At 33.1% G+C, this 17,028-nt stretch overlaps 1 protein-coding gene across 3 annotated transcripts in view; it reads left to right on the top strand.

Moving 5' to 3' along the window:
* LOC145300914 (ubiquitin carboxyl-terminal hydrolase 24-like) overlaps positions 1-17,028 on the top strand; it is a 237,514-nt gene that overhangs the window by 200,964 nt on the left and 19,522 nt on the right. For all 3 annotated transcript variants that reach the window (XM_080144530.1, XM_080144529.1, XM_080144528.1), the window contains 6 exons: positions 2,373-2,476; positions 2,994-3,107; positions 3,932-4,031; positions 6,257-6,376; positions 13,266-13,352; positions 15,917-16,028. In XM_080144530.1, the coding sequence (XP_080000656.1) occupies positions 2,373-2,476; positions 2,994-3,107; positions 3,932-4,031; positions 6,257-6,376; positions 13,266-13,352; positions 15,917-16,028 (637 nt within the window). The remainder of the gene's footprint in view (positions 1-2,372; positions 2,477-2,993; positions 3,108-3,931; positions 4,032-6,256; positions 6,377-13,265; positions 13,353-15,916; positions 16,029-17,028) is intronic.

Here is a 17,028-nt window from a genome sequence, read left to right as displayed (position 1 = left end):
GGTGTGAGCAACTACCAACGACAATCACTTGCTCTCTCTCTTTCTCTCATAGTTCAGAAAAAAAAAGATTTGATCAACTTATTTGCTATATATCACTTCAGACTTCCTGTCTATAGTGTTACATTCTGACATGTTGTCTTAAGACTAAACTTTTAACTTCTGATGGAATTTTTCAAGTTTCTGCTTAACTTAATGTAACATAGAAAATACTGTTAACATTATTTTCACACATTCATGTTTAGTATTGTTATTAAGAAATTATTTACAACTTTCAGATGTTTATCACCATGTTTGTGGTTTTGACCATTGTACTCTTTGGCTTTAACCAGGTTCCTTTTGTGATTGTTATCTTATCTGAGGATTTCAAATTAGATATTTTATTAAATTGACTGTAGGAGTAAGCTGCCTTCATTGTCTATTTCACATCATACCTTTTAGATATCTTTTTTAGCAATTGATGTTTTAAAAAAAATTGCATGTTAATTATTATTTCTGTCACTTAAATTCTGAGTAAGGTCTGGTAAATTTATATATATATATATATATATATATATATTACAAAAGATTGTTTTTAAAAAAATCTTTCTGCAATAAATGTATTTAAATATTTATTTTAGACATTTATTTACAGCATTTATAATCCATATTTACTTAATTATTGAGAAAAAAAATGGTTAAATCTTGTACATTTAATTACATAATTTACATTTTTATTTTAAAAAATTACCCATTCAGATTGATATGTCAGATAGATATCTATTCAATCTGAATGTAAATAAGATTGTGTTTACGCAGTGTTATCATATTTTTAGGTGGAGAGTTTTGAGAAAAAGTCAAACTATATTAACTTTTTAACTCTGTTGCCACCTCAATATGTGAACGAGGGGTTGGAGTTCAGGTTTAAACATTGTATTGGTTTAGATTTTTAAGTAATCAAACCCTATTCCTGATAGATGCAGTAGAAATCATCAGTTGCCAATTTCCATTTTGCGTTCACTCTTAAAGTTTATATGGGATTACAGCAAAGTTCTTAGATACACAATGTTCACAATTTTAACTTTTTCATGTAAAAATGTAGAGGGATTTTTGATGAATAAAAACATGTGAAAATTGAAATTATCAGGCATTTTAAGTCAATTTAATTGTTAAAAGACAGACATCTCAAATGAAACGAAGATTGGAAAATGAAATATGAAAAAAAGCTGAAACCTGGAATCAACCATAACTGAAGAAGTAATCGTAAATTTTTTATCTTATGAATAATGAATCGTTCAACATTATTTAAATAAAAGTATGTGCATTCTATTTTGATAAAAAATAGTACTTTTTAATACATTTTAGTTTTTCTTTATTTTTGATTTTAATATTTGATTAATAGTCAATAAAAAAAAATAATTCAATCTGCATTTATTAAAGTTACTTTAACTAATGGAATAAATGAGTTCTGATCCGCTGTTATTTATTTATTTATTATTTTTATTTTTTTGGTACCAAAGAGTCTCTGAAGATGACCGCCATATTTATTTTGCCCTTGACCATCTCCAAATGTTGTTTCTATCTTGGAAGATACCATCTATCCCTATATTCCATCATAATCTTTTTATTTTTTTTTATGCCTCCACTTAGCTCTCACTTCAATTTAGAGTGGTTTGTTTTCAGTTGACCTGGAAAACGGTGGGTAGTCTTACACTTGACAAAGGGCTGGGAGAACCTTATTAACCTGCCCCATCAGCATTTTTCTTGGTTCTTTATCTTTCATTCTTTTTGGATGTTTGTAGATCTTCTCGCACCCCATCAATACTCATATATATATATATATATATATATATATATATATATATATATATATTTCTTTGTAAATAAGACCATATGGGGATCTTAAGTAGAATTAAATCTATAGAGTGAATGTGGAATTTTCGTGATTGAATCTAGTTAAGAGTAATCAAAAGTTTTGTTGTCAAAAAAAAACACTCGATTCACTCCCCCCCTTTCCTATCCTCCAAAATAAAATGGCATAATGTATAAGTTGAATGAAAATTTTGTCATTTTTTATTTAACTGAATAAATTAGCCTTTTGGTTAAGTGTAAAGTATAGTATCTGTTCTAATACTACACTTTATCAATACTGTGAAGGAGGAATCCTTGTAGACTGATGGAATTTTTTTCTTTTGTCTCAATCCAGAATGCCCCTTTTTGAGAAGCTAGATTTTCCTCAGATTAAAAACTGAACTTGAATCTGATTTTGTCCTTGTGAAGAGGCAAGTAACTAGAAACATGATCTTGTCTTGTAGTTTTATAGTTTAATACATGAGATGACAATTGTTTCCAAATTAAGAAATGCATTCATTTAAATCCTTTTTTGTTAATTGCAGCCTCCGGAAGATGCATCGTCTGACGACAGCCTTTGTGAACAATCATTACAACTGGGAATGAAATTTTTATTCAACACATATTTCCGAGCAAAACTGAAAACAAAGTAAGACAAAAATTACTATTGCATCAACAAGAAAAATACAGTTTTTGGTTCTTGTCCAGAATTCTCCCATACTCAAAATCAAAAACAAAGAAAAATCTTATACTTGTAACGGAACAAAAATATCATATTCCAAAAATTATGTAAATTGATCATTATAGTTTTATTTTTATAAAGAAAATCATTTTTAAGTCATTAATGAGAATTTATAGGCATTACAACACAAATCTCATGAGTTTGAATTATTGAGTTATTTCCCTTTGTTTTTTACATTGTTTTCAAAATGGTGGACAAAACAGCCACTTTTCTGTTACTCGTAAAATTTGATTTTCTTTATAAAAATAAAACTACTTTACATGATTTTTAGAACATGACATTTTCGTTTCATCACAGGTATGTAAATTGCCTCCTGCTTTATGAAATTTTAGCTCTTATTAATGGCATTTTATTTTTGTATTTTAATATAGGGACAAGAACAATATTTTCTTAGATACAAATATGACTTTGTTTTCTTTTCCAGGGTTGAATTGGATGATTGGGTGACTGTGATAGAAACGTTAGTCAGCCGATGTAAAGCTGCTTGTATGTGTTTAGTGGAATTTATGGACGGAGAACAAGGCTATGCGTTCATCAAGTAAGTGGGACACGTTGCCACAAGATTGCTTTACTGAGAGTTATAACATACTCTTCTTCAAATCTAATACCATGCATAAACACTTTTCATAAATCATCTCCATAAGCTATTAACCCTTATCCTCAAGTAGATCTTGGCCTTGATAAGTGATGAATTCTCCGTAAAATAATTAAAAAAAAAAAGCATTCGCTAACCATGCAAAGGTATTGTCATAACTTGCACATTTTTTTTACGGGCAAAAATTAAACAAAATGTTGTCTGTTATTTTAATGCTAAACTGAAACAAACTGAATAACATACTATAAATCAATGGCAATATAGAAAAGATGCATTTCACTAATACCACTTATAATTTATGCAAATCATTTCATGCAAATCATATATTGGTGGTGCCACTCTACTTTTTTATGCCTTTTCAATTTTTATTAAAATGAATAAGGTGCATTTGTTTATTTTATATTACAAAATAAATATTGAAGTTAGAAAATCTTCATAAGATATGCTATTCATTCACAAAGTTTTTGATTAAAAACTATATTTTCCTTTTCATGTTATTTCTACAAAAAAAAAAAAATTGTGCTTAAAGTTAAAAATCTCCAAACTATTAAATTAAACCAGGAGCATAAAACAATGAACATGCTCTTATAACAATATTCAATTTTTTTAGCTTGTTGATTTGAGCTGCTTTTTGTATGAAAGACTCAAAATGTTTTAACCAAAATCCATTTCCTTTAATAAACAATATATTTTGAAATTTTTTTCTGTTTTTTTTTTTTGTTTTTTTTTTGTTTGTTTGTTTTATTATTTTTGTTTTTCCATTTCAGGTCTTTCTTACTTGAATGTCCCAACAAAGATGTCCGACTTACAATGGCCAAGATTCTAGAACGAATGATGAGTAGTTTCTTTCAACATGGAGGAGTGTCTGTAAGTCTCTTCCACTCTACATCTTTTGCATATATTGGCATCTCGCCTCTGTTGTTATGCATGCACAAACTAGTCATACGAGTTGCAATCAGATCTTTTACACTTTTGTTTGTTTGACAACTGCACAAGGATCCTCACAGACACAAACCTTTTGTTTTTTATGTATGTCAAAATTTTTATCTGAAATTTTCATCAGTGAATCTTTAAAATCATTCCATTAAAAGTTTGTAATGAAAGGCAGAGGACTGTCTGAAATATGAAAACTATAATTGTACATATAAGTTACATATTTTGACTTTTTTTCAGATATGAAGAAACAAAGGTGCTTATACAGATAGGGGCATAAATGAAAATAACAGTTCTAAGTAAATTAAAAGGAAAACTCTTTGATAAACCTATGTATCAAGCAAAAGAAGATATTTATATGAAAAATTATGGAAAATTATCCAGTAGAATTTTAATTAAAAATAAAACATTAGGGTGCTTGTGTATTTTTAGTACTGCATTATTTTTAAATAGTTTTTCAGGTTAAATTCAAGTTTCATGATATCCTTTTTTTATTAAATTGTTAAGTAGTAGCACAGAATAGTTACAAAACACCTACCCCTTCCCATGTTAAGAATGGCTTTCGAAATAATAATGTTATTATTTTAGCACGGTACCAAAAATACATATGTACCAAAATTAGTTTTATCGTATTTTTCTGATCTGCCAGGAATAAGAGCTAAAATCCCCTAAAGCACGGGAGATAAGTCAGTTTGTCATTAAACCAAGTAATAATGAATGATGTATTGTCAAAATACGGAAAATGTTGTTTTTCTTTTTTAATTAAAATTCTACTCAATCATTTTTCCTAATTTTTGGTGATGATACTTATTTTTTGCATGATACGTAAGTATATCAAAGAGTTTTTACTTGGAATGCAATTTTCACATGTACCCAATACTGTATAAGAACTGAATCTTTAACTGTGTTATAGTATATCCCTGTTGTTGAAAATGGTCGCCAAATATTTATATCAATTTTTCATCAAAAATGCTGGCAACATTACTATTGAGTAACTTACATTAAAATGAATATCATATAAATTAGAGAAAAATATCTAATGACTTATTTCTATATTTATATTTACTTTAGTAATAAACAATAAAACTTGTTAACTGTAAAGCTTCCCCAAAAAAAAAAAAATGTTTAAATAAATAAAAGAATCAAAATTTGTATTTTCGAACAACAGAAGTATTTAAGAGATCAAAAGATGAATATTAGTTAAAAATGATATTCTTGTCCAGAGTTCCCCTTATATTTAAAAGAAAACTCTACATGATGTATGTACCCATGACTAAGCAAAAATATCATATTCCAAAAATCATATAAATTAATCAAGTAGTTTTATTTTTATATAAAAGAAATCATTTTAAGCAATTAATTGGAAATTCGTTGGCATTACAACATGAATCTCGTATGAATTATTGAGTTATCTCCCTTTGTCTTTTGATATTTTTTGTTCAAAATGGCGGACAAGACAGTTACTTTTTGGATACTCATAAAATTTGATTTTCTTTATATAAATAGAATTACTTGATCAGTTTACTTGATTTTTTGGAATATGATATTTTCATTTTTGCTTTTAATCTAAACATATGACATTGAGTTTTTCAAAAGGAAATAAAATAACTATTTTCCTTTTAGACTACCATACTTAAAAAATAAAAACAACAGTAATTTTCCAGAATAGCCAACAAAGTAAAAAGGGGTGAAACAAAACAAATATGCAACAAATAAATGTAACTAAAAATAAATTGAGTTACTCTTCAACCTACCTGGGTGCTTTTTGTGTTTGAACTTATTTTAAAGTGTTTTTTTTATTTAAAAATGAAGATACTGTAAAGCCTGTCAAATTAGAACAAAAATCAAAATAGTGATCTCATTAGAGCCAAAATTGACCTCTGATAACTGCTGAAAAATCGCAAATTAAACAAACTACTGATAGAAACATATCCAGTAAATGTCACCAGTCATGTGAAAATGTAATGTTCTACCAATATTTTGTTTAATTTTCGATTTTTGAGCGATTATCAAGGCTCGACCATGGCTTATTTCGTTTCTTAGGTTTATGTGTGTATTTTTTTTTTTTTTAATTCAAAATTTGGATTTTTTTTTTTTTTTTTTTTTTTTTTTTTTTCATTTATTCATGAAACAAAACTTTTTCAAATCTAAAATTTCAGACTCACAAATCATTCGACAACATCCTCAGTTATTTATTGCAAATGCTCAACAAAGATGTGCCTGACAACATCAAGAATTGCATTCAGTACTTTTTGGTCATCAAAAGTTATGTACAAATGGTAAGTCCTGTTACCCTGCCACACCATGTGTCACAGAAATAAGATCCACTACGATACATACATACATGTAACTAGCTGAAGTGTGCGTCTCAGTGTGCATCTTTAAAGTCAGATAATGAAAGTCAAGAAGTTATGAAGAGCAGATTAAAATTTTCAAGATAAATAATTGCATCGGCAACAAAAATATTTTTTGTTAAGTATTTTTTATATTTAAAAATTTTTTTTTATTCTTGTTCATTCCAAACAAGTCATATTGTCACTTGAACATAAGGGGCTACTATTTGGGGATCATGACTACTGCGGACAATGTGAGGAGATGAGCAGCGAGATATCTGTTCACATTACATCTCAACTTCTGCAGGTCAGTACAGTCAAGGAAGCAGGAAACAGGAAAGGAATTTCAAAGTAAAGAAGTTATTAGAATAGGTGTTCTGGCATCTCAGGACCTTAAAAGTGAAAGGGTGGGATTTTGCTGATAAATGGGTTTGTCGAATGTATGTACGTTGAAGGTGTACAAGTGTTAAGAGCTCATCAGAGCACATTTCATGAAAGAACTTGTAAAACGGGCACAGGGATGTGACATTGCGGTGATGGGATAGGGGTTGAAACTCGGCCGACAGTGCAAGATCTGTTAGATTTGTGACTCCTTTTTTAGAACCTATTTAAGAAGTAGTTCCGTTTATTTTTATTATTGTAAATCAATCATTGTCAGCTTGTGTCTGGTTTGCACAGATCACAACAATCCAAGACTGTCATTACAGTTGCAAATTAGAAACCAACAATAAAACAGGAATTGGAGCTTCGTTGATAGGGTGGGACCTATTAGATTTTAGATTCATTTTTTTTTGGATTCTATCTAAGATAAGACTAGCTATTTAGATGCACCAGTCTAAATGTGGCAACAATACCCCATATATGGGTGAATTGTGGCTTTATAGAAATATAAGATAATCTCTGGTTTTTAGCATGGTGGAGCCCACCTTCTTTACAGCAGCCTTGGCAATACCCTCAATGTATTTATTCCAATTCATGTTGTCTGTGAATGTTAAGTTGAGAAGTTTGAAGGATGGGTATTCAAGTAGAGTGTTATTTGTTATTACAATCGTTGATTGAGAAGTTTTTTTTGTAATTGTTAATCTTAGCAGCATTAAACGTAACCATCCACTTACAGCCCTATTCCACAACCGACGGTCCTGGATATGACCTTAAACTATATCCGGTGATAAGGCCCCAGCTTGCAGGTTTTGGGGAGTGTGGAGCCACCCTTTAATCGCCATTGCTCGCAGGTCAACTCTGACCTGGAGTGGTAGTACCTGTTAGGGTGCCAACTATGGGTTAAATAGAAACCGACTTGAAAACAACAAATATATTCTATTAAAAAAATTTTCTTCAAAATACCTGGATTTGGCATTAAATAACCTGAAAAGGGTTGATATGCCGTAAAACAACCAACCAACCAACTAATCCACAACTGACTGAAGGTCATTTTCTTTCTGCCAATGTTAAAGTATTCGCTAATGTGTCAGGAGACTGGGGGGGGGGTCTATCTTAGGAGTTTTTGAAAGATCATATGTACTTCCCCAGAACTGCTAGACTTTGGAATTCCATTCCAGGTCACTGCTTCCCCAACTGTACTGACATGCATAAGTTCAAGTGCAACGTGAACCAACATCTCGCTGCCCTAATCTCTACATAGTACCCCAGTAGATGTTTCCCCTAATAGTAGCCCCCTACACCAAAGTGGCAATGTGCCTTGTTTGGGGTGAAAATGTAATAAAAAAAAAAAAAAAAACTCCAAACTGACTGAGAGATTATTTGGATTATTTGGACTACTCTTCTCATCTTGGATGTTATTTTTATAATGTTTCAGCCAAAGATTTTTCAGGTGTGTCAACTCAGGAATCTGTGTGGGTGATACTAAGAATACAATTATGAATTACTTAAGACTTTGACCTAGTCATGGCTAATGGAACAAGAGCTTGCTACCCCCAGGTTCAATTCAAAATTCCGTACAGATTCCTGAGTTTGACAGGAAGATTCATGAGTTCAACAAGATGCTCCTGAAGAAAGTCAGAGGTTACATTAGCCAAAACATTGTGAAAATAACATTCAAGATGAAAACAATAGTCTGAATAATACAAATTATAAATCCTTATCTCAAAAATTCCAAAACTGACAAATATTTTTATTTTATAAACTTACCATGAAGAAGATAACTCCTTACTGTTCGATGATTTGCTAAAGTTTCTATTATAAATTGAAATGTTAAATTTATTTAATTATTTTTAAGAACAAATGACTCTGATCAGTATTTTTTATATTATGTATTGTTTAACTTTTGGGTGATAAATATGTTATTGGGATTTTTCTAATTATATGTGGCAACAAAGATATTGTGACACCGGCAAGAAGAATAAAAACAACACAGATGAACATGTAATTTTAAAAAATTGTTTTTTTTTTTTTTTTTTTTTTTTTTTTCCTCAATGGAGAGTAGATAATGCAGTGGATGTGTTATCGGCAGCTCCAGTAACTCACTTCTCCTTTTTTTGTCCCTCAGTCCTCATTTCTAATGAGTGATGTTTCTGACAAAGGGTGAAAAAAAAGCTGCTTCCCAGGTTGGTAGTACTTCGTGAACAATAGTCTGAGATGTCGGAAATTTTCTGTCTCTATGTCTATCCTTGCGGCCATGTCACTAGTAAGGGTGCTGGAGGTAAACGTTTTCATCTGGGCTGACGTTAACCGCCTGATAGTCAGGGACCCGAACCTTGGAATAACCACTTAGGAGGCTGTCCTATCAGCAGGTGCAAAGTACTGGGGCTGCTGTATTGCCATTTGGTGAATGGATTCTGGACCATGCAGTAGTCTCTGGTGGAGCCTCTCGATGCCATACTAGTGGGTAATTGTTACGGCTTTACCTTATCATGTGCTACAAAAAAAAAAATTTTTCCCGTCTTTCCTCTCTTACTTTCCCTCTCTGTTCTGCTCTAACCAAGTATGCTAACCTGTTCCACAAACCCCAAAATCCTCAACATGAAATATCTCAAAAAAAAGAAAACACGAATAAACCTAGAACCCCATCCTCCTACGTAGACCCCTACTACCATGTCTCCTTTTCCAACATCAGGGGTCTACGTTCTAACCTTCCAGAGGTTGAAACCCAATTACAGGAGACGAAACCTGACATATTCTTTCTAAGCGAAACTGGAATAGGGCCGACCACCTCCCTAGATGAGTTCATAATTAAAGGATACTCTAACCTAACATCTAAATCTGACCCCCAAAATCGCCACAGGCATGGAATATGTGCCTACATTAAAGATGGCTTCCCATGTGGCAGGGATATCTCCAGAGAAGACCCTAATCTACCTTATATGTGCTTCCGGGTTGCACTTGCTTACACCACCGCATTTATATTTGCCCTCTATCGCCCCCACAACAGTGGAGTTACTGTCTTTAAGAGTATATCAGAAAAAATTGACCACATCCTGTCTGCTCATCCCTCGGCTAACATTCACATTTGCGGTGACTTCAATGTCCATAATGTGGAATGGCTGACCCACTCAAATAAGACTGATGATGAGGGGAGGTTCTATCATGATTTTGCCATTGCTTATGACCTCACTCAGATTGTCCGCGAGCCCACCCGTGTGCCCGATAGTACCAGTCAGTTCACAAGCCTCCTAGACCTTTTTCTATCCACTTCCCCTGAGCTATGCTCATGTTCCGTTCTATCTCCTCTGGGATCCTCCGACCACTGCATCGTATCAGTTAAGATAAAAATGAAATATAATAAATCTACAGACGTACCTCTCCACCGTACTGTATACCGATACTCTATGGCGGACTGGGATAGCTTCCGTACATTCATATCTGATCTCCCTCTCCATTCCATGTTTAAAAAGGATGTATCATATCTGACCGAATGGTTACTTGTAGGCATAGGCCAATTCATACCATTAAAAAAATTCCAACAAAAACCTAACAGCCAGCCCTGGTTCTCCCCCGAATGTGCTGCTGCTATCGCACACAGAAATCACTTTTTCCATAGCTACCAACGTAATAGATGCATTGAAACTAAAGCTGCTTTCAGAACCGCCAGCAACCACTGTAAAAGAGTAATAAAAAATGCAAGAGAACTATATGCGCAATCCGTTAAGTCCAAAGTAGCTGAGCAGCGGCTTGGTTCCCACCAGTTCTGGCAAATAGCAAATAGGATCTTGAACAGAAACGTTCGCTCTATCCCAACCATTATCAATGGACCAGAGGTCATCTCGACAGCATCCGACAAGGCCAAACTATTTGCCAAAAATTTTGCGGCAAATTCTACCCTGTGTGATGAAGGCCATCAACTCCCCATATTCCCTCCTATAACAGACAACACGTTATGCAACATACAAATATCTGTGCGTGAGATCGCCAAGCTAATCAAGAACCTTGACTCCAGTAAAGCAACTGGTCCCGACGGTATTCCAATTATAGTGTTAAAAAAATTACAACCAGAACTTGCCCCCATACTTTCCAAACTGTTTAAGCGTTGCCTTAAGGAGAAGTGCTTTCCAACACCCTGGAAAACCTCATCAGTATGCCTTGTATTTAAGAATACAGGTGATAAGTCATCCCCCTCTCAGTACAGACCAATAAGTCTCCTGTGTGTCATGAGTAAGTTGCTGGAATCCACAATAAATAGAAGTAGTCAACCACCTCAGCAGAAATAACCTTCTTAGCGACACGCAATATGGTTTCCGCTCTGCTAGATCTACAGCAGATGTGCTAACGGTTATATCTCATAGGATTAACGAATCTCTCGACAAAGGCTTTCTACTACACAAGATTTCCAGCTACGGTATAACTGGAAATGTTTTCTCTATCATTAAGTCATTTTTCTCAGATAGGCTCATAAGAGTAGTTGTTGATAGGCAGAAATCAGAGGCCCACAGTATTAATGCTGGAGTCCCTCAGGGGTCCATACTTGGCCCAACTCTCTTCCTGATCTACATCAATGATCTCCCAAAACACATACTAAAATCTTTCGTTGACATCTGTGCTGATGACACGACCATCTATGGCAACACATCATAGGCCGTAAATGATGATGTTCTCTCTGATTCTCTCTCTTCTGATCTTGAGCGCGTGGTACAGTGGGGAAAGAGGTGGCTGGTTACCTTTAATGCATCTAAGACCAAGATCCTATCTCTATATCATAAACGCTCTGATCCCCATCTGGCATCAATTGAAATGGATGGCTCTCGTCTAAGGGAGGCCTCAGGATTTGATAAGCTCCTGGGTTTTACCTTTACACCTGATCTTAAATGGAACACATACATCAAGTCTGTGGCCAAGGTCGCTGGGAAAATGGTGGGATCCTTCTACCGCTCCAGAAGATATCTCACTAATGATGCAATTCTCTATCTATATAAGAGCCAAGTACGTCCAAAGATGGAGTACTGCTGCCACATCTGGGTGGGGGCTGCAAAAAACAGCCTATCCTGCCTTGACGGAGTACAAAATAGACTCCGTGGCTTGGTGGGGGATGCCCTTTTCTCTACCCTGCAACCTCTTTCCCACAGAAGAGACGTAGCGAGCGTGTCATTGTTCTATCGTTATTTCCATGGCAGGTGCTCGTCTGAGCTCCATTCTCTGGTCCCCCCTCGCCAATCTTTCTCAAAAAACACCCGACTAGCTGAAACCACCGTCAACAATTTTCCCCACTCCCTAACTGTGCCTAAATCAAAACGTAGATACCATGAACAAAGCTTCTTTCTTAGAACTGCACGCCTTTGGAACTCTGTTCCGCTTGCCTGTTTCCCTCTCGACTTCATCCTGGATATCTTCAAGTCCAACACAAACAAATTCCTGATGAACCGCCCTCCCTAAGTAATGACACCTTACCAATTCTCCAATACTATTGCTACACTATCCCTTTGATTACTGTACACACAATAACCCTTATCCCTGAGTGGCCATTGGGCCTTGATAAGTGGTGAACTCCATGTAAAAAAAAAAAAAAAAAAAAAAAAAAAGAGAGAGAGAAAAGTATCTTGCAAATAGATGGTGTTTGCAGAATTATATAATTTACCTTCACAATCAGTTTGTGGTATAAAATGTATAAACTTGTGAAGGGTTGGTATTAGCTGAAGAGTATTGTTATTTTGCTGAATCAGCTTTGTTTGTATGTATCTAAAAATATCAAAATCTTCATTATAATAAAATCAACTTTATGTAATATTTCATCAAAACATGGACATAAGTGTATGAGGCAAATTTGTTTTATGGAGTTCCATCTTGCCTTGCTATTTTCTGGCAAATAACAAGAACATAATTTTAGCATCATGTCTCCACAGCTTGTCATTCAGGAACAGAATTGGTGATTCTTGTCCAGTATTCCCTCCTAGATTTAAAAGCAAAAAAAAAAAAAGAAAAAAGTCTGATGTACGTACCAGTAACAAAAGGAAAATATCATATTCCAAAACTCATGTAAATTGATCAAGTAGTCTTTTTTTTTTTAATAAGAAAATCATTTTTAAGCAATTAATGGAAATTTGTAGCATAAATCTTGCAAATTTAGAATTATTGTGGAGTTATCTCTCTTGTATTTTTGTTTTTTTCAAAATGGCAGGTGAGACAGTCACTCCTCTGAGACTCATAAAATTTGATTTTCTTATGTTACAAACTAATGTATGACTAAATTTATTATTTTGCTATTGCATAAACTTCTCAAAATTTGTGTTATTTTAAAGATGCCTGGAAAATGTTTACATTGGTGATATATCTGTGAAATATATCCGTGATTCATGGAATAATCATTCATACGTTTTGTTTTTTTAGTTTGTTCTGAATTGTTTTTAGTTGATTTGCTTTATTTGTATGTACTTCTTGTCTTTTTCAGGGAACAAAGGCATGTGTTCATATGTTTTTCCGCAAAGGATTCAATCATTTCATTAATTTTTTACTGGGAACCGTTGATAAAGAAGAAGTGAGTTTTGACAAAAATTCTGGTTTTGTTTTTTTATTGTTGTGGGGAGGAAGGTCCTTAAATTGAATTTCTATGAAAAAAAAGTCATTGTCCATTTTTGTGTTTATTTATAATCCATTTTGAAGTCAATCTGTATAAGATTGAATATAAAAAAAAAAAATGATAAATAAAAAGACAAACAAATTTATATTAGACATTTTAATGAATTTCCAACCTTTTGTAATTTTTAGCAATTTGAAAACTGTTGACATTGACAAAAAGAAAATCACTTATGAAAAAAATTTTCTTTTTTCTTCCAATTTATTTTTCAAATCAGCCTCGCAGAAATGCAATTTGTTTACATTTCAGAAATTAGAAAAAAAGAATTTTCTTTTAAATCTTATAAAAATATTGATATCAATTTTGTCTCTTTGCCAAATCCAATCAAGATGGTTTCCACCTTTCTTTGCTTCTTTTGATGAGTTCAAATGCTTCTACAGCCTTGACTGGGCTTTGGTCTCTGGGTCATAGTGATAAACCTAGGTTTCCTTATGTGTGATCAATCATTTGCAAAACTTTGATTCGTCTTCTTAGCACATCTCCAAATTTGGTTTTCAAATACAAAAACCAGATCACTGTGCAACACTCACGACTCCATTTCACATTTGACTTCAAACATCTGTAAATCAGAAACCACAATTAGTTTAGAGTTGTAAATTTATCATATAACCCATAGAGATATAAATTATTGCACATGCAAAATTTCATGTAAATCGGACAACTGGAAGTGTGTCAGAGGCATTACTCATCGAACGCCCTTCATAACTTTTGGTTTTTTCATGTCAAGCAATAAAAATTTTGAAAAGACTTTTCAAATTCTATTAATACAGTAATTAATTTTTTTTCTAATGATTCACATCATCGAATTTGTTTTGTTTTTAATATGAAATTTTAATTATTCAACTATTCTTATCTTGGTTTTTATTTTCACAATCAACATCCTCCTTTCCAAAGTGTTAATTTAAAAAAAAAAAACTATGACAAAAAAAGAGAAAATAAGTTTATAAGAGAAAATAAGTTTAACAAGTGAGTTTAGTAGAAAAACAATGGAGAGGAAGTTGTTCACCAAGAAACACAAAAAACAACTGACACAGTATTGTTAATCAAGGTGTGGCAGTAACAAGGACAAAAGATCAGACAATAGTGGTTGATATATTTAGAGTTTACAGTTTTAGGAATGACAGTTTTGCGATAGTTTACGGACTGTTTTGAGTTTGCGATATTTAAAGAGAGTTGCCAGTTATGAAACAGTTGGCGGCTCAAAGATCCCCTGAGAAAGATTGGAGTCAAAGTTAGGTAAAAGTAGATCTGACAGAGACAAAAAAAAATGGTGGGGATCAACATGCAGATGGCTAACAACAGATAATGTTTGTGGTTCCTTTTTCTACACCATGTGACAGTATCACACACACACACACACAGCTTAACTGATTTACATTAAGTATTCGTCTTGTGTTGTTTTATCCTAGTGTGGTCACGAAGGTGATCATCGGGTCACAATATAATTTATGACTTTTTACATGGACATTTAACACAATGGTTAAATGCTATAATTAACAATTTTTAAATGATGGTCGTTTTGTGATTGGACATTTAATCCTTACTACAGGTGATCACTAAGAATAAATATACAAAAACATTTTTACTCAGTCCTGACTGACAGAACAAGAACAATCTTTCCTTGTGGATTAAAAAGGTTTCACTTTTAAAATTCTTGAGTTCAACATAAAGATTTCCAAATAGAAAAAAAAATGCACCTGGAAACAATTGAAGGTTACATTGGTTGAAACATTATGAAAATTAACCATTAAAATAGTACAAAGACTGTTTTTCTCACACACACACACACGCACCAATTAGGATTACCAGGCAAGATTATCTAGAAAATCATTGACTGTGGAGAGACATATTCAAAGTAATGGATCTATTGTGCTCCACAGATGAAGTGATGCCATAAGCAGTTAGCTGTTAACATATGGTGGAAGGGAGGGAGTCACAATAGAGAATTTGGAAGGAGAAAGAAAGGGGACATTGAGTTTTTGAAAAAAAAAAAAACAGGACTGTATGATTTCTATTAGAGAGTAGGTATATTCGAAAGACGCTAGTCGTTAGTGGTAGATCAGCAACAGTGAATTACCTCAATGGACAGATCAGCAATAGAGTCAAGGGAATAAGGATCATGAAGGGAAACGTCAGTCAATTTTAGATGATATCCTGAATTTGAAAAATCAGAATTCAGTTCAGATGTAGTAACTAGCAACAAGACCCTAATCATATGTGCAAACACACACATGTTTAACAAGCCAAGAGTATAGAATATTGTGTCATCTTTATGTAAATTGTGAACTGTTGATTTGCACCCCTGACTACTGATTACGCTAGAATCTCAACATAAGCTGAAGATGAAGAAGAACCATGGTAGATGCAGTTAGTCGAAAGGTGATGATTTTAAAATTCTGAAATAAAATATAAAATTGTTTGTTTTTTCATCTCCTGTAACTTTCTTTCTTAATTTTCTTAAACAGGAATTATCTTCCCGTCGTTGGATTCCAATCCAAGCAAGGGATTTTGGCCACCTTCAAACCACCCTTGCTACCCTCATTTTAAACTGTGATGTCTCCGCTTACAGGACTGAAGGTATCTTCTTTTTATTTCTTGTTGTTCCATTTGTCCGTTTCTATTTCTCCTGGGCAAAGGCTGGTGATGTTCTTAGCATACTTTTCTCTCTCATGTTGGCTGGTATAAGTTGACCTCCAAAAATGCCACCCATGAAATTATTAATAAAATTCACAACCTTTTTTTCAATTCAACCATTTTTGGTTCAAATAAACTTCAGTTTATACTTGACTAGTCCATTAGGTTTTAGTAATGAATTTCCAACAATCTTTGCTTTATGGCCGTTCAATAAAAAACACACTTAGATATGACATGTATAAAAGGATCAAGTCCAGAGTTCAACATAATTTTAAAAAACAGAAAAAGATAAAATATTTATGATGTACGTACTTGTCATAGGACGAAAATTTCATATTCCAAAAGTCATGTAAATTGATCAAGTAGTATTTTTATTTTTAAAGAAAATCATTTTTTTTACATTTTTTAGTGATTTTAATTGTAAATCAGGCTATTACAAGGCTGATTTTGATCTCAGTAACTCAGATTGAGTTGTCTCCCTTTATTAAAACATGGCGGATCAAAACAGAACATCTTGCTTCCTCATAAAATTTGATTTTCTCAGTTAAAAAAACTTACTTGATCAAGTTGCATAATTTTTGGAATATGACATTTTTGTTCTATGACAGGTACCTACATGATAAAGACTTTTCTGTTTTTTTTTTGTTTTTTTTATAAAAATCAGAGGTGTTACAGTTCAATGCATATGAAGCCCACTCATTATCCTACTGATGAGACAATCACTAAAGTATCCCCACAGCCATTACAACATGTGAGGAGTTATTGCCTCACAAAATCCTAGGAGGAGTTTGTGAACACAGGATCTAAAACTTTATATCTACTATTATAGAAAAGGAACTTTGTGTTTCCTATACACTCAAAAAAGGCTTCACCGATTTTTATGAAATTTCACACAAATGTACTTAATGTACTCAGTATGTGTTCAATAAATATCAAAAGTCAA

This window comes from Euprymna scolopes, chromosome 2 (genome assembly GCF_053919585.1).
Source record: "Euprymna scolopes isolate OS-2025 chromosome 2, ASM5391958v1, whole genome shotgun sequence".
In the NCBI taxonomy this organism is placed as follows: domain Eukaryota; kingdom Metazoa; phylum Mollusca; class Cephalopoda; order Sepiida; family Sepiolidae; genus Euprymna; species Euprymna scolopes.
The sequence above is the reverse complement of the archived record's forward strand: the minus strand, read 5'-3'. Positions and strand labels throughout refer to the sequence as shown.